The sequence below is a fragment of the Chiloscyllium plagiosum genome, chromosome 12, assembly GCF_004010195.1.
Source record: "Chiloscyllium plagiosum isolate BGI_BamShark_2017 chromosome 12, ASM401019v2, whole genome shotgun sequence".
Taxonomy (NCBI): Eukaryota; Metazoa; Chordata; class Chondrichthyes; order Orectolobiformes; family Hemiscylliidae; genus Chiloscyllium; species Chiloscyllium plagiosum.
Window position 1 is genome coordinate 66,710,486 of NC_057721.1, and position 21,752 is coordinate 66,732,237.

The 21,752-nt window shown below is 40.0% G+C and overlaps 1 protein-coding gene across 4 annotated transcripts in view; it reads left to right on the forward strand.

Annotated features, from left to right (window-relative positions):
* The window catches only part of LOC122555374 (sorting nexin-9-like), a 96,148-nt gene that overhangs the window by 24,438 nt on the left and 49,958 nt on the right, over nt 1-21,752 (forward strand). For all 4 annotated transcript variants that reach the window (XM_043701320.1, XM_043701321.1, XM_043701322.1 and 1 more), the window contains 2 exons: nt 10,202-10,289; nt 13,303-13,384. In XM_043701320.1, the coding sequence (XP_043557255.1) occupies nt 10,202-10,289; nt 13,303-13,384 (170 nt within the window). The remainder of the gene's footprint in view (nt 1-10,201; nt 10,290-13,302; nt 13,385-21,752) is intronic.

Below are 21,752 nucleotides of genomic sequence, written 5' to 3' on the forward strand. Positions count from 1 at the left end.
GGGGGGGGGGGGGGGAGGGAGAGGTCACAAAAACTTTCAAACCTCAAAGTGGGGTCACTATTGGAAAAAGGTTTGGGAAGCACTGTAGTGAAAAAAACAAAGATTGTGTCCTTTGATTTTAAATCTTTTTTTTGCCAACGGAAACAGTTTCTCTCAATCTATCCATCCATCCAAACCCTTCATGGTTTTAAATACCTTAGTCAAATCACTGCTTAAATGAGTTGAATCATCATTATGAAGTTACTGTGCAGGAACAAAAAAATGCTTACAAGTAGTTTGTCTATAATGCGATGGTTGCATTCTTGTGCAAACCTGTATTATAGAAAAAATATGCTTTAGAATAGTGCTTAAAATGTTGGCAATTAATTACATTATAGCCAACACACGTTTTAAAAGTTTGTGCTTCAGAAACAGCATCCCCAGTTCATTAATCACATTACAGCGAATTCACGTTAACACAACATGCATTATAGCAAAATGACCTGTACTTCATTAAATTGCAATTGATTTAAAATCAAAGTTTTAATGTGTGACTGAGACACTTTAGGTGTTGCATTGTTGCCTATGCAGATTTCTGCACCCCAATTTCATAAAAATAAGCCCAACCATTTCCAATCAACAAAACACTAGAAAATATCCATGTCTGATCTCAGGATGCCACTGAAAGTAACATGTCTTCAATTTATCGCAGGATGTTACAGCAATGATCCTTGCAGCTTTAAAGGAACATGACATTTTACACACAATCATTCCTGAACAGAAGAATTAGAATTAAGTTTATTGTTACATGTACTCAAGTACAGGGATACAAAAGTATGGTGAAAAGTGGTACAAAGAATATGGTACAAAGTTGCTGTTCCTGGCACTATCTTAGTTACAAAGGTACCTAGGTGAACAAATCTTAGGTACAAAGTAGAAAAAAAGAAATAAAGTTATAAGTTTAACACTACAAAATAATACATTCTGTACAATGTTACATAGTCCTTTTACAGTTGGCCATTCTCTGACATGTAACAATCATCCAGGGGGGGTTTACTAGTTTATATACACACCTTATTTTGCATCACTAACCTACATAGATTTCTTGTGATTTCTAAAACTATATCAAGTTCACATCTTGTAAGTTATCTGAAATAAGGATAAAATGGCAACCAGGTCTTCAAGAAAAGCTGTACACCAGTGTGAAATGTTATACAATAGCAAGGTTTGTTGAATTTCATTTGTACTCAGCAATTTCTTACTACTAACATTAACTATAAGAATTCCAGTGTTAGATTGAAGAGAAAGTGTTCAAGGAAAATAGAATGCATATGTAGATCTAAGAAGGAGATCTGTGACACAGTGGTAGAGTTCTTATCTCTGAGCCAAAGCCTTTGGGTTCAAGTTCCATGTGAGGATGCAATGGCCATCTACTTGTGAATCCTTCCAACATATGCCATGGCAGGCTAGGATAAATCCCTGGTCAGCCATGTTCTGGGAAGAAACTTGGACCCTCTATGCTCACTGTCCACAGCCTCCTGTGTTCAGCATGCATGTAAAAGTGTTTGATGCTACAGCAGCTCTGATACCTGCCAGGAGTGTTGGTTGGCTTGACTTGTGGACCAGATCATTAACATGGCCTGGAGTCTGATCTTGTTCTTTTTAAGGAGATTTGGGACTTAGCTCTCTCTTCCCTACCTGTGGTGGCATCATGGTCCCTCACTGCGTACACATTGATCATCATGCTGCTGCATAATATCAGTTTCTAGAAGCTTCATGGCTAAAGAAAGCTGTATGCTCATAACAGACTTTGTTAGCTTGTTGCATTTGTTTCAGTTTTTCAGTTTGGCCCAGATGGACAGTCGCTGAAGGGTAAAAAAGGGCAGAAAATTGAATAAGAAACATACAGTGCTGCAAATATAGGAGATTATTCAGCCCATCATGTCCATGTGGACTCAGCAAAAACATCACAACTAGTCCTCTTCCTCTGCCCATTCTCTGCAGACCCTTTTTGTTTCAACTACTTATCCAATAGGTCTGTGCAAGAAGAAGAAAAATTACAGGAAATGCTGCCATATCACATGTCCAATATCCGAAACACGTTTTGACCACAGAAGCACAGGAATTGGTACTGGACCCATTTTTGTTTGTCATTTGTTTAAATGAATAGGAGGGGAATATAGAAGCCATGGTTAGGAAGTTTACAATGACACTCAAATTGGTGGTATACTGGACAGTGAAGAAGGTTATCTAAGATTACAAAGAGATCTTGATCAATTGGCTCAATGGGCTGAGCATTTTTGGATGGAGTTTAATTTGGATAAATGCAACGTCTTGCATTTTGGTAAAACAAACCAAGGCAGGACTTATCCAATTAGGGCCTTAGGCTGTGTTATAGGGGTTCAGGTACATAATTCGTTGAAATTTGCATCACAGGTAGACAGGATGGTTAAGAAAGCATTAAGCACACTTGTCTTTATTGTTAAAAATCACACAACACCAGGTTATAGTTCATCAGGTGAAGGAACGACGCTCCGAAAGCTAGTATGCTTCCAATTAAACTTGTTGGACTATAACCTGGTGTTGTGTGATTTTTAACTTTGTACACCCCAGTCCAACACCGGCATCTCCAAATATTGTCTTTCTTGCTCTGACTTTTAAGTATAGAAGTCCAGACATCATGTTGAGGTTGTACAGGACATTGGTGAGGCCTCTTCTGGAGCACTATGTCCAGTTTGAGTCACCCTGTTATCGAAGGATATTGTTAATTTGGAGAGGGTTCAGAAAAGATTTACCAAGATGTTGCCAGGAATGGAGGGTTTGAGTTATAAGGAAAGACTGGGACATTTTCTCACTGGAGCATAGGAGTTGAGGTTTAGAAAATCATGAGGGGCATAGATAAGGTGAATAGCAAGACCTTTTCCCTAAGGTATGGAACTTCAAAACTACTGGGCTCATTTTTAAGGTGAGAGGAGAGAGATTTAAAAAGGACACAAGGGGGATTCTTTTTTTACACAGAGTGGTTAGTGTGTGAAATGAACTGTCGGAGGAGGTGATGGATGCAAGTACAGTTACAATGTTTAAAAGACTTTTAGATAAATACATGAATAGGAAGGTTTGGAGGGATATGGGCCAAGTGCAGACAGGTGGTTTAGTTTAGTTTGGCAACTAGTTTAGTTTGGGAACATGGTTGACATGGACCAGTTGGACTGAATGGTCTGTTTCCATGCTATATAACTCTATAAGTAACCTCCAGTGCCTCCAAACATGAAAGCAGCCAGCAACATTCGAGATGTTCCAGAGGCACAGATCCAGAGGCCAATCAACGGCGTGAACAGCAGCACAGTGACATCATGAACAACAAGGAGAAGCAGTAATGATGAATGATGAAACTGACAAAGAAATTACAAATGTTCAAATTCCACCCAGAATGGAAAATGAATTTCTGTTCACAAATGTAAAAGAGCATTTGCCTCATATGTCAACAAAATATATTATTCGGTTAAAAAAAGAAATTTGGAACAACACAACGCAACAATGCATAGTAAATTCAAAGAGCATTTTCTGCTGAACAGTATAAGTTGATGAGCAGAAGGCCATTTTGCAAGTACAATAATTTTTTTTTCTAAACAAGCAACAAAAGGGTAGACCAGTACTCAAAGCATCTTTTCACATTACCTTTCTGGCATTACACAAGAAATCATTCACAAATTGGGAAGTAATTAAAGAAACAATAACTTTTGCCGTTGACTCTGACTCTGAGTCTGAATGAGAAAGATATAATAACTGCAATCCAGGGTGAATAACTTGGTGCTTCCACAGGAGCAAGAGGGATGGAATCTCTGTGCAAAGATGTCATTCAACAACTACTGTATGATCTGAAGGACTGTGAATGCTTCTCACAGAATTCATTGATGTGACTGAAACAGCAGAGCTGATTATTTTTGTGCGCATGTTTTTTAACAGCATAACAACTAAAGTAGCTCTTTACCGACAACTGGGGAAAAACAATCCAATCGAGAAATTGATTTCCACAACCGATGGTGCACTAACCTTGCATGTTGCAAATGTGGGTTTTGTTGCATTTCACAGAATTGATCCTGATTTCCCCTTCTTGTGTGAAAATTACCACTGTATAATCCACTGAAAGCTTAAGTGAGTAGTTGTCAATTTTTCTCACATAATGAAAAGTTGTTAAGATTGTAAACATGATTCAAGCAAGAGCTGTTCAGGATGTCTTGTTTACATGCTCAATGAAGTTCTTGCTGCCTATGGTGAACTAATCCTACATGCCAATGGGAGACGGTTAAATGGAGGGAAGTTCCTATGAAGATTTTTAAATCTGCAGCCTGAAGTTGTCACTTTGTATAAAATCAAGGAAAGAAGTATGCTGTCACACAATGGGTAGCTGCTAAACTTCAGGTTCCTTACAGATGTAGTGCCAAAAGTAAATGAGCTGAACTGTGAACTGCAGGGAAAGGATAGAGACTTGGCGTACGTCATCAATGCTGTGAATGCATTCAAATTGAAACTGTTCCTTTCAATTTAAAGTAAAAAGCTGCAACACTTCCTGAGTCTAGGAAAAAAATCTAGAAAAAAGATCAGAAACAAAGAAAGATAGTTCCACTCCGAAAACCTCTCTGCCCATCTAAGGAAGCTACTAGAGGTATTTAACAGGTGATTTCAGGAACTGGATGTGATGAAACAAATTATCATGTTTGTATCAAATCCATTCCTTCATGTACACCTTGGGGGGTTAACGGACTATTAAATTCCATCAGGTGTTTCATTTACAAACAGTAGAATTGATGAAGAGATCATTACTCTACAAAACGATATTGAGCTGAAAGTCAGAGCAAGGGAGAGCAATTTTGGGGAATTCTCAAACAGGGAACAATACCCTTTTTTTTCAACTTGTACTTTTAAAGTGAAGGCTTACTTCTACTACACATAACTCTGAGGCAGCATTCTCCAGAAGGAAGGCTATCAATTGCAAGTATCAAATCTGCCCCCCAGATACCAATTTGATGGACTGAATATGACGCACCATTTCTTACTACAACCCAGAGTTTAAGATTCCAGCAGGAAATGTACAGTCACAGTTAGCACAGCACGACTTGGTGAGTAGCAAATTAAAAAAGCAATAATGATGCATACATGGTTTTAGATTTTAGCTCTCCATATTAAGTGTCTACTCTATACCATCTTAGTCAGTCTTCAACCAATTCAATTCCCTCTGCAAGATATCCAGAAACTGCTGAAAGCACTGGATGCTGCAAAGGCTCTGAAAATAATTCGGCAATAATACTGAAGACTTGTATGCCAGATCTTGCCACACCCCTAGCCAAGATATTCCACTAAGTTACAATGCTGGCATCTGACCAGCAACATGGAAAGATTGCCCAGGTGATCCTGTACGCACAAAACAGGATAAATTTGCCCCCACTAGTCTCATTTCGATCAAAAATAAAGTGATAGAAGGAATCATGTAGAGTGCTAGACAATAACACTTATCCTGCTTAGTGACTCTCTATTTGGGACCCACCAAGACCACTCAGCTCCTTTCCTCATGACAGCCTTGGTTCAAACATGGATTTTTAAAAACTGAATTATATAGGGAGGGTGGAAGTCTTCAATCCATATCTTACAAAAGAGAGTTTTCATTGCCTGTGCCACTGAAGAGTGAGCAGCAATCTTTCGGTAACATAAGGAGTGACAATCTGAAAACATCTGCTTCACTAGGTGAACAATCAGAAAGAGTGACAGAAGATGTATAACCTGATCAAGACATTGAGAAAGTTGAAAGTATAGAGCTCCATGTGATCCAGCCCTATGCCTACAGATGTAGAACATAGTTTGGAGAGAAAAATTGCTTGATCTAAGCATCTATGGTACTGTGAAAAATGGTGTACCCCTTCCAATCAGCAAGATAATTCAGAAAAGAAATATTGAAAACTTAAGGAGAAATTTGTTCCTGCAGCTAGGGCTTAAGATCAGGAATGCATTGCCTAAAAATGTGGTGGATACTAGTTCAATTCGGACATTGGAGATGGAATTGGATTATTATCTGAAAGAGGAGAATGTGCAGGAAGAAGGCGGGGTATTGACATTCGGTACAGTTGCTCATTCACAGAACTAGTGCAGATTTGATGCACTGAATAGCCTTCTTCTCTGCTGTAACAATTCTGTGATTTGATAGGGCAATGTGACAAAACCAACTGATGTTAGACCAATCTATTCAAACTTTTGAGATTGTAACTATCAAAATACAGAAAGGGAATCAATGAATGTACTGTATTCAGATTTTCAAAAAACATTTTATAAAATGGCACATGAGAGTTTGTTACACAGACTTAAGGCTCATAGGGTTCAATATTATTTGCAATCAATATTAATAACGTTGATAAATTATACTTCATTCCCTTATCTAAGTATACTGATGCTACAACATTATTTGGGAAAGTAAGCAATGAGAATGATAGAAAGAGACTGCTGCAGCTATAGATAGTCTAGTGAATAATAAAGCAGATCGAATATAACTTGTGGAAGTGTGAAGATATCCACTTTGGGGGGAAAAATAGAAAACCAAAGCATTTTTTTTAAATTGTAAAACATGGAAATGTTAGTATTCAGAGGAATCTGGGTGTTTTGTACAGGAAGGTTTGACATGCAGCTACAGCAAGCAGATGGAAAAGCAAATTATATTAGTCTTCGTTACAAAGGAATTGGCACATAGAGTAAATAAGGCTTGCTGAAATTACATATGGGGTCTCAGTGGGACAAAACTGGAGTACTGTGTACAGTTTGGTTTCCTTGTCAAGGAAACATATGCTAGTCTTGATGGGAATGAAGGATGGGGTCATTGGAGGTCAGTCATCTCAGGTCCAGGACATCCCTGCAGGAGCTCTTTAGGGTAATGTGCTAGAAACAGCTATCTTCAGCTGCTTTACTATTAATCTTATCACTATCATAAGGTCAGAATTGGGGATGTTCAACGATTATGTAACATGCAGTACTATTCCTGACCCTCAGATACTGAAGTAGTCTGTGTTCAAATGCAACAGGGCCTGGACAATATCCAGGCTTGGTTTGAAAAGTGGCAAGTAACATTCATGCCTCAAAAGTGGCTGCGAATAACTATCTCCAATACGAGACAATCTAACCACTGCCCCTTGACATTTAATGGCTTTTCCATCACTGAATCCTCTACATCGTGGGGGTTACCATTGACCAGAAACTCAGTTGGGCTTACCATATAAATACATTGGCTATAAGAGCAGGTCACAGGCTAGGAATACTGCAGCGAGTAACTCCCTTCCTGATTTCCGAAAACATGTCTGTCTGTAAGGCACAAGTCAGACATGTGATGGAATACTCCCCACTTGTCTGGATGAGTGCAACTCCAATAACACTGAAGAAACTTGATACCATCCAGGACAAAGTACTCTGCTTGATTGGCACCATATCCACAAACATCCCTTCACTCCACCATTGACACTCATCAGTCACTGTGTGTACTACCTACAAGTTGCACTGCAGAAGTCCATCAAAGACAGCAAATTCCAAACCCACAACCACTTCCAACTAGAAAGTCAAGGGCAGCAGATTAAATGGGACCACCACCACCTACAAGTTCTCCTTCAAGCCACTCTCCATCCTGACTTGGAAATATATCATTGTTCTTCAGTCTCATTGGGTCAAATCCTGGAATTGCCTCCCCAACAGTCCTGTGGATCTACCTATGGCATGTGGATTGCTGTGGTTCAAGAAGACTGCTCACAACCTTCTCGAGGGAATCTGGGGAAGGGCAATAATTGTTGGCCAGCCAGCGACATCCACATCCTGCAAGTGAATAAAAAGAAACAAAGGTTCAATAGACTGATTCTGCAATGTAGGGATTATCCCATGAGAAGTGACTCAGTGGAATGAGTCCATATTTTCTGGCATTGAGAATAATGAGAGGTGAGCTCATTGAAACACACACAATTCTTGAAAGAGAAATTGGGAGTATACTTTCAACTGGCTCTGAAGTCTAGAACTTAGCACAATCTCAGAATAAGAACTGAGGTAAGTAGACTTTCTTAACTCAAGGTTATGGATCTTTTGGGGGCTTTGGTGTCTTATGTATTTAAGCTCGGAGTTTTGGCTACCATGGGAATTAAGGGATATGAGGATAGTGCAAAAAGATGGAGTTGATTGAGGTAGAAGATCAATAATGATGCTATTGAATAGCAGAGTTGGGGTTTGAAATGCTGATTTGCCTTTCCTACTCCGATTCCTTATATTTTTATATCTACGTTTGATACACAGATGATGGTGTCCTTACATATGTTTCCATCTAGAAACAATTTCACAGTAAAATTGCAAATTGCATTTCTCTTTTTACCTGTGTAGACTTAACTCATGTATTGGAATAAAGTCAGAAATCATATATTGTAGTCCAAACGATTTATATGAAATCACAAGTTTTCGGAGCATAGCCCCTTCATCGGGTGAAGTGAATGCAATGGACTTCTAAAGATGCTGAAAGACACCCTCATAACAACAAGAAATAATGCCTAATTCATCTATCGTTAGTTCCCACATGCCACAGCAAAAAACCGCAACAACTTCTTCAGGAGATAGACATGGGATACGATCGATAGAGTACCCTTTGTTGCCCAATACTTCCCCAGAGCAGAGAAACTACACTGTGTTCTTAGCAGCTAAAACATGTTATCAATCATATCGAGCATCTCATCAAGACCTTCCCTACGCCTCTACATCTCGCCTTTAAACAACCACCAAACCTTAAATAGACCATCGTTCGCAGCAAACTACCCAGTCTTCAGGACATCGACCACAACGCCATATAACCCTGTCATGGCAACATCTGCAGATCATTGACATGGATACTACCATCACGTATGGGAAAAACACCCACCACATACACAGCAGATATTCAAGTGACTCTGCTAACGTTGTCTATGTCATAATCTGCAGGCATGGATGTGCCAAGGCATGGTACATTGGCGAGACCAAGCAGACGCTACAACAATGGATGAATGGACACCATGCTACAATTGCCAGACAGGGATGTTCCTCCCAGTTGGGGAACACTTCAAACACACTCAGCTTCCGATCTTTGGGCAAGCATCCCCCAAGGTCACCTTCGAGGTACGCAACCATGAAGAATCGCCGGGCAGAAACTGAGCCAAGTTCCATACCCAAGAAGATGGCCTCAACCGTGATCTTGGGTTCATGTCATGCTACATGAGACCCCACCACTTCTTCTGTAGCTGTAAAATCCTCCCTACTGCCCTGTTGATAAATTATGATCTCTCTACCTTAATTAGTTTGTACAGTTTTGGATTACTTGTTACTTTGGTTAGACCCTCGGCATGAGACTCTTATACCTAGCATGTTATTCCAGTCAAATAAACACTGAAAGAACTGCAGATGTTGTAAATCGGGCGCAAGGGCAGGGGTTGCTGTGGGTACTCAATGGCACTCTGGTGGCATCTGTGAAGAAAAATCAAAATTAACATTTTGGGACTGGTGACCAATCCTCTGGTTTTTCTTCACGGGTGCTGCTGGACATGCTGGGCTTTTCCAGCGGCTTCTGTTTTTGTTCACTGTTACTCCAATCATTTGGTTTGTCTCCAGCAGTACTTCATTTTTAATTTTTTGTAGTATCTCTCTGCTTCATTGAATCGGATTATAGGCCATCCCTCTGGTTGACACTTTACACACACTGTCTAACACTCTTCATCACCTGCAGAGACTTATTATTTGATGCTCCACTCACACCCTTTGTATGATCTTTTTATCTCTCTACCCATACGTTCTGTGTTCTGTGTGCTTTCCTCTCACTTCACCTAGCGAAGGGGCTATGCTCCAAAAGCTTGTGATCTCAAATAAACCTATTGGGCTATAACCTGGTATCATGTGAATTCTGACTTTGTCCACCCCAGTCAAACACCAGCACCTCCACATCATATATTTGAATAACATTGTTGGGGCATATATAAGTGATTTTTTTTCAAAACGTCTTCAATTTATACCCTTCACAGATTTTAGTTTTCAAACTGCAGAATGTACAGCACCTAAATTTAGTTTTGACTACATAAACATCATCGTGTTTCAGAAGAGCTCTTGCAAATGAACTAAATAAAGTCTGAGTCAGATTTGGAGGTTTGATGTTATCCATATGTGTCTGAAAGTATCTTCCATTTCCATACAGAATCAATTGACCAGGTTTATGAAGTAATAACCCATGAAGCAGAGGACAAACGAAGCAGTAATGAATCAACTCCAAAAAGGATAACCAGGTAAAAGAAAGCAAACACTACCCGTGGATTTCTGAAATCTGGCACAAAACCAGAAAATGTTGGAAATACTGAGCAGGTTTGACAGGTGGAGACAGAAACAGGTTAAAGTTTCAGATCAATGACATCTCATTCTGCTCTGATGAACTGGGAACTCTCATATTTCTGCGTGTCTAGTTGCATATGAAATTGTATGTTTCTAATGCATTATAGGCCATCCCTCTGGTTGACACTTTCACACACTGTCTAACACTCTTCATCACCTGCAGAGACTTATTATTTGATGCTCCACTCACACCCTTTGTATGATCTTTTTATCTCTCTACCCATACGTTCTGTGTTCTGTGTGCTTTCCTCTCACTTCACCTAGCGAAGGGGCTATGCTCCAAAAGCTTGTGATCTCAAATAAACCAATTGGGCTATAACCTGATATCATGTGAATTCTGACTTTGTCCACCCCAGTCAAACACCAGTTTCTAATGCATGTGTTCTCGTAAATAAAAAGTTTTTGTGTGTGTGTGTCTATGTGAAGATTAGACTCTAGGCTCCCATTTTTTTTATCATTCCCAGATTAGATGCATAGGAAGCCGACCTCTTTAAAAAATAGCTACCTACACAGACAATTTTCAATGTGGAGAGTGGGGAAGTGGGCTGGATTGGGAGTCGGGCTGGGCAACCTGAGAAGAGCTGAGGAGACTGTGTTGCCAAAGTGGATTGTGTGAGAACTCTGCCTCTGAGTTCCAGCACTCTGTCCAAAAACAAAATAAAGGAATAAAATATAAAGCATTCCTCCAGCCCACACCACACTCACCCCCTTACTCCCACTCACCCTCATCATACAATTCCCATGTCCTCCCATGGCACTTCCTCACTCCATGCCCCTCTAACCATCCCCAATGGCGGAACATTTCTGCTAAGCCACCCTATTCCTCTGTATCCATCCCAAAGGCCCTCAAACACCTGCCATCACTTAGTGTCTATTTTCACCCATCGCTCTTCCCCCTTAACCTCCAATTCCATTTCATTAGTATCCACAAGAGATCAATGGACACAGTAGAAAACATACAAGTCCCAATACTTCAAGTTTTACATTGCAGGCTGTGCTCTATTGAGAAAAGCACTAATTCATAAAAATACATTTTGGTAGGTGTTGTGATTTTTTATCAGGTTAATGATATTTGACAGGACTCTTGTGGTAAAGTGGTTGTGTCCCTACCTCTAAGCCAGAAGGTGAGAGTTCAAGTTCCACATGCGTCAGAATTGTATAATAACATCTCTAAACACATTTGTTAGGAACTGTCTATTTGTTGACAAATATCCACACTCTCAATACAAAGGATTTATGCATCACCTTCCCCGCAGTTTACAATTTCAAAGGACACCTGACCCCACCCCTCAAACAGATCCCTGACTCTTATCTCCAAGGTGTACTCAGATCACATCCACAGGGGGTACTTCAGCTTTCCAAAGGGCTATGTTAAAGTAATGCACAGAGAACAAATCTGCTCCTGCATGTACAATCTGGGTTCTAGACAGTGGGGACTCTAATGTCTAATTTCAGTGGAGGCTACCAGTCATTTAAATGGCCTGAATAATATTCTTGTGAACTACAGACTTCCACCAGTCCTGCCCTGTAAAAATGAGAAATGTTGGGTCAGGGCAGAACTTAGGATGTCTTCTCTGATTTCCACCCACCGTGGAAAGGTTTTCCATTGCTCTGTTGGGCTTATAATATGTGTTCCATACCTGGCTATCTAGAATTGACCAGTTGATCTCTTTCAGCAGATCCAAGCGGCCATGCAAAGTCAACTGCTCAAATTGTCTTGTCTTAACTGATTCTTGATTATTTTTGGTGATTAATTTGCAAAGGAGGGTTTTTATAAGTCATCAAAAAGATTTTTTTAGCATGCTATGCCATATTCTGTTTTTAAAGAAAGATGTCATAACAAAATAACAAGACCAACAAATGTTTAGCAGTTCAGGTAATTGGAAGTATCGTAAGATGGAGTATAGTCATGAAATACCCAGACAACTAGTACTGATCAATTTCTGTTTAATTTATTTCAGGGGAAACTGGTTTGCAGTTACTGTTACTCCATTTCAGTTGCTAGGGAAGAGGACTGTGTAATCTTCAAATAGCAAAGAATGGGAAGTGATAATACTGGAAGAATATGTATTATTCACTTTTATTAGAACACTGATATTACAAAATGACAGCTTAAGTTTGTTACTTGTTAGTCATTACATTTATATGAATGTTATCACAAGGTGATTTTGATTTTTCCATATCCTCAGACTTTCTAAATCTTCACTTTTTTTGTCCATTTATCTCAGCTGTGGCAACCTTCATTTGTTGCTGTAGTTCAGAATCCCCCATTGTATGTTATGATAAGTACTTCACCACTGTTTGCGTCAAGGTTTTTAAAATTTCTGTTGTGGGAAATTCCATTAGTTTTGAAAATGGATAACTATAACCACATTAGGCAGGGATTTCCTTAAATAGAAGTAAAAGGAAGTTTCTGTCTACCTTCACAATTTACAATGAAACAAACTGCATGCAGCCACACCATACAATGCACCAGTCTATATTGTTCGATGAACTGTAATGTTTTCTCCTGGGTGAGTTTTGAAGCAGGAGAAATTAATCTGGAGGGAGAGGACCCTGACAAGTCCCTGCATTTGCCCATTTAAGTCTGTGGCATGAAGACACATTAATAGCATTTCCTCTCCGACACCAACTGAGGCTCCTAAATAGGCAATTAATAGATATATATATTTTTCTAAGACACCCGAAATTGCTCGATTGTGCAGATTATTATTGTTTTACCTGTAACTTTATTAACTCTGCATGGTGTCTGTGCCATGATTTAAATCAAAAGTTGGAAACAATTTATGTATCATTGTCTTTCCTTGATGTGTGCATGAAAATTTTATTCACGATAACAGGACATTGCTGTGCAATGGGTTTCAGTTTAATTGTGACTGGAAAAACAAGCATTTCTTCTGATATTTGTAGACTGTACCATTTTACAAAAACCGAAGCAGAACCCTTCATCGTAGGGAAAACTGTGAAGACGGCCACAAAAATTAAACTGACAGTAAGTAACAAGTACTTTTTAATATAGTACTTTTTAATTAGATGCTATTCAAGGTGTACAATTTGTAGTACTACTCATTTGCCCTGTGCAGCCAGGAACAACTGGGTGACAGTGAGGACTGAAATGAATTCAAAGGAGAAGTGAAGTTTCTTGGTTCCTCAATACATCACCGTTCATTAATTTACGACAAAGAGAACATTATGGGCAACAGCAAAAAATATAATAATAATTAAGCATTTTGGGCTAGCATCAATACCAATGAAAACCTGTTACAATATACAATAAAATATTTTTCTCTTCTTGTGTTGACACTTCTATATTCAGTGATTTTTGACTTTTAGTCTGTAATCACCACCGCTCAGCTTGTGGAAATGTTGGTTAAACATGTCAAATAAAACCTGCATTTCGAACTTTCAGTTCATGTTCCGACCCAAAAACTGGTTCAGATCCTGACTCCAATTAATTTTGCTCCCATCTTTAAATCCCTCAGTCCCATAATCTGCACTCCTTGCCATGAACTTCAAACTACTTCAAAGCCTCCTGTAAAATCACTTCTGCATGCTCAGGTTCAGTTTGGTTCTTCAAAATCATGGCATCTTGTTTGACTTCCAGTCTACCTTCAAACACCAGGGTCCCATCCAACATCAAGATTGCTTTCTCCCCCTTCCACTGCTAGAACTTTATCCATGCTTCTGTCACCCCTCTATCTAAATTCTCCAAATGCTCCTATTAAGCTGACTATTTCCACAGTTCACTTTCCATGAGCTCCAGCTTCTTCAAAACACCCAGACCTGCGTCTTGTTTCACACTACACCCTCCTCACCCAGAACTTGTATCCTTGCCAACCTGCACCGGTACCTAGCTCCAAACACATTAAATTAAAAAAAACACTTTTCAGCTCTTACATGCTCTTTTTTCCAAACTTCTTCAGCCTACCATTAATTCCTGTGCCTTCTGACTACAATTTTCAGTGCATCTCTCCCTAACAGAAGATTGGTAGGAGTTTTTCAGATGTTACACTGCAGCGTTTGTAACTCCCTCCCTAATCAGCTCTACTTTTAAAATCCTAATCCAAAGCATGAGATAGTGATATGGAAACTGGTGGGAAAATGAAGGATTGCATCTTGCTGTAATGGACATAAAACAAATGTCAAATGTGGTTGTAAACTTGATTGCACCCCCTTATATGCATACTGCAAAACAGGCCAATGGGTTGGTGCTGTAGAGTGCCATTTCCTGATGGTGTATTGTCTCTTCATTTATTGGAAGACTATGCCTACACCTACAAGTCCTATCATCCTGGCTTACCACTGTCCTGTATTCCTTCAACTGTGTTAACTGATTCTTGGTTGCACTGTGCAGTCTAAGGATTGCAAGAAACTGACAAATTTGTATCTCCCCATCCAATCCACCCCAAGCTCCCTGCCACTTTTGAGGCACTCTGCCTTAAATATCATCATTTCTTTTAAATTTAACTTGAGTGCAATTTTTTTGCTTCCATCATGCATAGATCCATTAGAGTTAATAGCTGACCTACTTGAATAATTATGCAAATTATATTAGACCATAAATAAACATATAATAGTGTCATTCTCATCCTCTGCATGTGTTTTATAGCTAATTAATTGCTTTTGTAATGCAGTGATTGGTATTTTGTGGGCAGGAGAAGGAGCAAGGACCACGTAGAGTGATAAGCTGAATCAGCAGTTGTTTTGTTTTGATCATGTTGGTTGAGAGATCACTGTTGACCAGGACACTATGAGGGATCCCCTTACACTTTGGGGGAAAAAAATACTTGGAAAAAGTATGCTGTTTTAGAGCTGCTGCAATTGTATTTGAAATCAACTGCATTTGCAGTCAATTGTGATATTGATCTTTGTGAATCTGAAGCCAGTTTTCCACCATGACTACATTTCCCTTTATTCCTTTTGTGAAGGTCAACTTAATTACTGGCTAATGCAGGAGATCCAATCAAGTTTCTAAGCAAAAAATTGCTACATGGTTCCTCAAGTTCCTTTATGTTAGAGATGAGGGACTGGCTACAGAATTTGGAGAATGTGGTTTTAACTAATTTACAGAATCCTATTTATTTAAAACAAAAATGGACTGGATTTTATCAAAAATTGCTGAATCAATTTCAGGGAGTTTCTTTTCATGAGCTCTAGTGAGTTTTCTTTCTCAATTCTTCACAGCTTACCTCATTAGCTATGCCCCATACCTCTAAGGCGTCACTCCCTGACTATCTTCAGTTCATCAGCTGGAGGTATTCTCAACCCCAAGGATCTTTTCGGATTCCTGCTGCCAGCATCACATTTAACCAGGGCTGTGTACCAGATCAATTATTGCAAACAGAACTGCTCTTCATAGTCTTGGACAAATTGCCCTGGAGGTGGCCAACAGCTACAAGTTGGCACCCTCAGTTTATTAAAGGGAGATAAAGGTCCCACTGCATAGGGTGATGGGGAGGACAGTATTCTCTAATATCAGCACCACCAAATCTGACATGGCACCACACCCTGCCAACCTGTCCTGAAATTGCCACCCGAGCCTGTGGCCCCAAGAGATTCTCAGCAGTGTGAGAGGAAGGTTGAAGATCTCTGTGCTCTAGAAGGGTAAGACCATGCCAACATCTTCTCTCTGCTACCTCATGCTCACTCTAAATCTGTTGCTGTGCCCACCTCCCACCAAAGCTCAGCCACAATTGCGCACAGCATTTTCCCTCACTTGCTACCATTCATACTAATCATCAGGCTACTAACCCTGCATGGCCTCTGCACATTGACTCAGGGCATCTCACTGCTTTCTTCCAACCTGCACAGCCCTTACAGCCATGCCATCCATTTTCATCTCATTCGATCCCTTCCTTTGTCTCATTTCAGGAAAAAAACTGCCCAAAATATGGCAGAGAGAGCCAAGATGGGCGATATGGTTCCTGACCTTTGGCTCCTCACCACCTGTCATTAAAGAGTAAGGGATTGGCACTGTTCTCTGCAGCAAAAGGCCTGAGTCCAGGCAACTGAGTTGACTGCCCAGTGCTAGTACTGGAGGGACAATATCCAGTTGTCCTGGCTCATGTAGGCACCTATGACAGATGGAATTAGAAAAGAGGTTCTATACAACCAGTGTGAGGAACTAAGCATCATATTAGGAAGCAGAAGCTTTCATTTGTTACTTGAGACACGTCCAAAGTGCAGATAAACAATGTTAGAGGTATGGATGCATGACTAAAAGACTATTGTGGGAAATGTGAGTTCTAGTTCAAAGGGCACTGGCACAAATTCTGGGGAAAGTGGGATCTGTACCATTGGGACAGTCTCACCTCAACAGTACAAGGCCTGATGTTCTTGCGAATTGCATAACTAGGGAAGTAGAGCATGTTTTGACCTCAATAGTGGGGTCAGGGGAACAAATTTGGGAAGTTGTGGTGAATCAGATTGGGGAAATCTATCAAAGGAAGTGAAATGCATCCACTGATTCCCATCACCAAATCACCCTTTAGTTAGATGTGCATCATATCTGACACTCGTTGAGCATTCTTAAAGCCAGCTCTCCGGGTAAACGAAACCTCTGACGCTCCTATTAATCTTTTTTTTTTCTTTCTTTTTTCTCTTTTTTTTCCCCCTTTTTTATTTCCCCCTTTTTATTACCCCCACACTACCGCCTAACTGCGGTGACACTCCTATTTATATCTGTCCTGCCAGGTTCCCTGATTTGGACCAGATTAGTAGCCCCACTCAGGGAGCTCCTATTCTGTGAGGTTCACCTCACTGACTTCATTACAATCACACCAGGAAGGAATTAATGTGGGAAATGACAAGCAGGCAATGGCAGGAAAGGACAGAGAATGCAGATCTAAGAATAAATCAGCAGGTACAATTAGACATTAGACCAAAATAATGACAGGATAAGACCTTAAGGCATTGTATTTGAATGCATGTAACATTTGAAATAAAACAGATGAACTCGTATTTCAAATTGAGCTCAATCTAGTGACCATAACTGAGACATGTCTGAAGGATGACCTAGGTTGGGATTAGAATATTGAAGGCTCTGTGACATGACATTTGGGTTGGACAGGAAATTAGGGATAGGTGGACTTTGTTCATTAAGAATGACACTCGCACAAAAGAAAGGGATTACCTTAATTGGAAAATCAGGACAAAGAAGCAGTCTGATTTTGATGAGGAATGATGAAGGCAAGAGGTCACTTGTGAGCGTAATGTACGTGCCCCCTAAAGTAAGCACATAGTAGGGCAGGGTATCAAGGAAGAAATAATGGGAGCTTGGGAACAGCAATTATCATGGGGGATTTTAATTGGAACATAGACTGGAAAAATCAGATAAGGGGAAAATATAGTTTAGACGAGGAACTCATGGAATGCTTTCAGGATAATATTCAAACTAGCATATTAAGGCAGCAGGATGTACGCGACCTGGTTTTGACCAATGAGATTGGATTAATTACTGATCTCATAGTGAAAGTGCTAATGGGTAGTACTGGCCATACTATGATTGAATTTTACAGGTTAAGGGAGAAAAATGTAAGTACAAGACTATTGTTTTAAACAAGGATAGTTAAGAGGGCATGAATGCAGGGCCAGTGAAAGTGAACTGGCAATTTAGATTAAAGGATAGGTCAGTAGAGATGCTGTGATGAACATTTAAGGGATTATTCCTGAAAGCACAGAACAAATACATTCCAACAAACAGGAAAAAATTCTGAGAAATGGATCTGCCATTTGTGGTTAACCAAAAGAAAGTAAAAAATAATATCAAACTCAAAAGAAAAGATAAGATATATCAATCTGCAAAGAAATGTGGCCAGTCACAGGATTGGACAGAATATTATTTTTAAACATCAAAGAATTACTGAAAGATTAATGAAGAGGAAAATGAAGTCTGAGATAAAACTAGCAAATTTTTTTTAAAGAAGGAAAAGTTTCTGCAGAGATTTTACAAAAGAAAAGAATTCACCAAGTAAATAATGATCCTATAGAAAATTGGTCTGGAGAATTAGTAATGGAAGATAAAGAACCAGAGATCTTAAATGAATTAAAATATGTTTTATATTGGTCTTCACTAAAGAAGATTCAAGTATTCAGAAATAGCTGTAAATCAGGAATTGAACAGGAGCAAGGAACATGAGAAAATTACAATTACCAGGGAAGTAGTACTGAGTAAATTGTTGGGACTGTGGGTTGACAAAGTCCCCAGAGCCATTTGGATTCATCCGAGGATCTTAAACGAAGTAGCCAGTGAAAAAGTTATTGCGCTGATTTTAATTTCCTAAAATGCATTAGATTCTGGAAACATTCCTTTAGGTTGGAAAATAGATAATGTGACTCCTGTATACAGAAAGGGAAGGAGGCAAAAAAACAGAAAATTGCAGATACATTAGCTTAACACCTGTCATAGGGAAAACACCAGAAGTTATTATTAAAGATGTTAAACTGGGCACTTGGATAAGTTGAAGGTAATCACACACAATCTCTCTTTGATAATACCATGTTGTGTATGTTTAACTAATTTATTGGATTTCTTTGAAGAAGTAAGTGGATAAAGAGGAACCAGTTATTATTATACTTGGCTTTCTCGAGGATGTTTGACAAGGTTCCACATCAAAGGTTATAGTGCAAAATAAAACTCATGGTGTAGGGAGCAACATATTGGCATTGATACAAGATTGGAGCTTGCTAGTAGGAAACAAAGGGTAGCAATAAATAGATCTTTTTCAGGCTGGCATGATTTTACAAGTGGTGTGCCAGAAAGGTCAGTGCTGAGACCTCGACAGTTTGCAATTTGTCACTGTAATTGATTTGGATGAAGTAATCAAAGGTATGGCAGCTAAATTTGATGGTGACATATATATGTAGGAAAGTGAGTTGTGAAGAGAATATAAGGAGCCTACGAAGTGATGTAGATTATATGGGTATGCAAAGTTTTGGCAACAGGAGTACTATATGGGATTGAGTAAAATTGTCCATTTTAGCAGAAACATTTAAAGCATATTATCTAAACAGTTACAGGTTACAGAGCTCTGAGATGCAGAGAGAATTGGGTGCCTTAGTGCATAAATCACAAAAGGTTAATATGCAGGTTCAGCCAATTATTAGGATAACTAATAGAACGTTATGGTTTATTGCAAGAGAAACTGAATGCAAAAATATGGAGGTTATAGTTAAGTTTTATGGGGCATTATTGAGACATGTATAGAGTACAATGTACAATACTGGTCACCATAGGGACGGAAGGATGTTAATGTGTTGAAAGCAGTTCAGAGAATGTTTACTAGACTAATACCTGGAATGAGAGGTTTATCTTTTGAGCAAAGACCAGGCCTATGTCCTCTGGAGTTTAGAAGCTTCAGAGCTGACTCATTTGAAACATAGAAGATCCTGAGGGGACCTGGCCAGCTGGATGTTGAAAGGTGGCTTCCTCTTGTGGGAGAATCTAGAACTAGTGTAATTGCTTAAATATAAAGGAGTGCCCATTTAAGACAGAGATAAGGAAACATGTTTATTGCTCTTACAGAACTATAGTCTTGGAATTCCCTTTCTCAGAAAACAGTGAATGGAAATCTTTAAATACTTTGGGGCAGAGATAGGTAGATCCTTGATTACCATGAGGATGAAAGATTATAGGAATGTGCAGGAAAGTAGAGTTGAAGTTAAGATCAGAACTGCCATGATCTTATTGATTGGTGGAGCAGGCTCGAAAGACTGTTCTTTGTTTGTTTGTAGTCCTTGACTTAGCAGGAGAAGATTGTGACTACTCATGTGCCAAGACTGCTGCCTCCTGGCAACTGAGCAAACTTCATTGTCAAGTGCTGTCCTGCTTTTCCATTACCACTTTGTGAAGCGATTCTTAACATTCCCAAATTTCTACTCTTATTTCACAACTTATTCTCTCTTTTGTCTCCTCCATGCACATGTGGCATCTGCAGAGTTGCTGCAATGAAGAGACCAGCTCTTTAGGACTTTTATCTCCCATTCTGTCTCTGAGGAAGCACTGGCAATGATGTTTCCTGCACCCTCCTCCATCTCAGGTACTGACACCTCAGTGAGTACTTTCGCAACAGTAGAGTTGAGAAGATATCTTGGGGACCATATCGTTGCCAGGTCTCCACAGTTGGCAAAGGAAAAAATGCCCCACGTCTCTAGCACCCTAAAGGACCACTGGAGACCACGTACCTTCTCAACATCAGGCAAGATCCTGTGGTGTTTGCCATTGATAACCTTGCCCAAATGTAGAAGCACAGATAGGAACAGCAGACAGGCTTGTTGAACACACTGGAGAAACTGACCTGAAGCTTGGAGAACTCCACCATTTATCTGAACTGTGCTGCCTCTGGAATGTGAGCATCTGACTGCCTCCATGGGCAGATTGACAGATGCAATAAAGAGACAGGCCCAGCACTCTCCGTCAAGCATCTGCATTCCATTTCTTCAGCCATTGGTGCTCAGCATCAACCAGGATCTTGATTTTGCTCCACGTGCTTCTTCCTCTCAAGGAGACAGGGTGGGGCCAGTGCACCCAGCTACAAGTTGAACCTCACACATACAGGCCTCCAAGAAATCTCCCACTGGGACACTGCAGACATGCCCAGTACATCCATCTCAACCCTACCTGCAAGCCCAACCCTGTGGACATTCAAGCCTAAGGGAATGACCCTGTATCTAGGCAGGACGCATTCAGAATGTCTGGGCCCATTAGCCACAAAGGCTAGTGTGCCATCCATCTCTTGCTCCAAAGCCTGTACAGGCTGGCGTATAGAACCCACTCCCTGCATACTAACAGTGAGCTCCAGGATTGCTCTTAGATGTAGTTGGAGGAAAAGGAGAAAGAAAACCTTCAGAAGGCATGGATGTCACTTTATTGTAAATACATTATCATATCTGTAAATATATGTTTACAATAGACAATAGACAATAGGTGCAGGAGTAGGCCATTCAGCCCTTCGAGCCTGCACCGCCATTCAATATAATCATGGCTGATCATTCCTAATCAGTATCCTGTTCCTGCCTTATCTCCATAACCCTTGATTCCACTATCTTTGAGAGCTCTATCCAACACTTTCTTAAATGAATCCAGAGAGTGGGCCTCCACTGCCCTCTGGGGCAGAGCATTCCACACAACCACCACTCTCTGGGTGAAGACGTTTCTCCTGAGCTCTGTCCTAAATGGTCTACCACGTATTTTTAAGCTATGTCCTCTGGTTCGGCACTCACCCATCAGCGGAAACATGTTTCCTGCCTCCAGAGTGTCCAATCCTTTAATAATCTTATACGTCTCAATCAGATCCACTCTCAGTCTTCTAAACTCAAGGGTACACAAGCCCAGTCGCTCCAGTCTTTCAGCATAAGGTAGT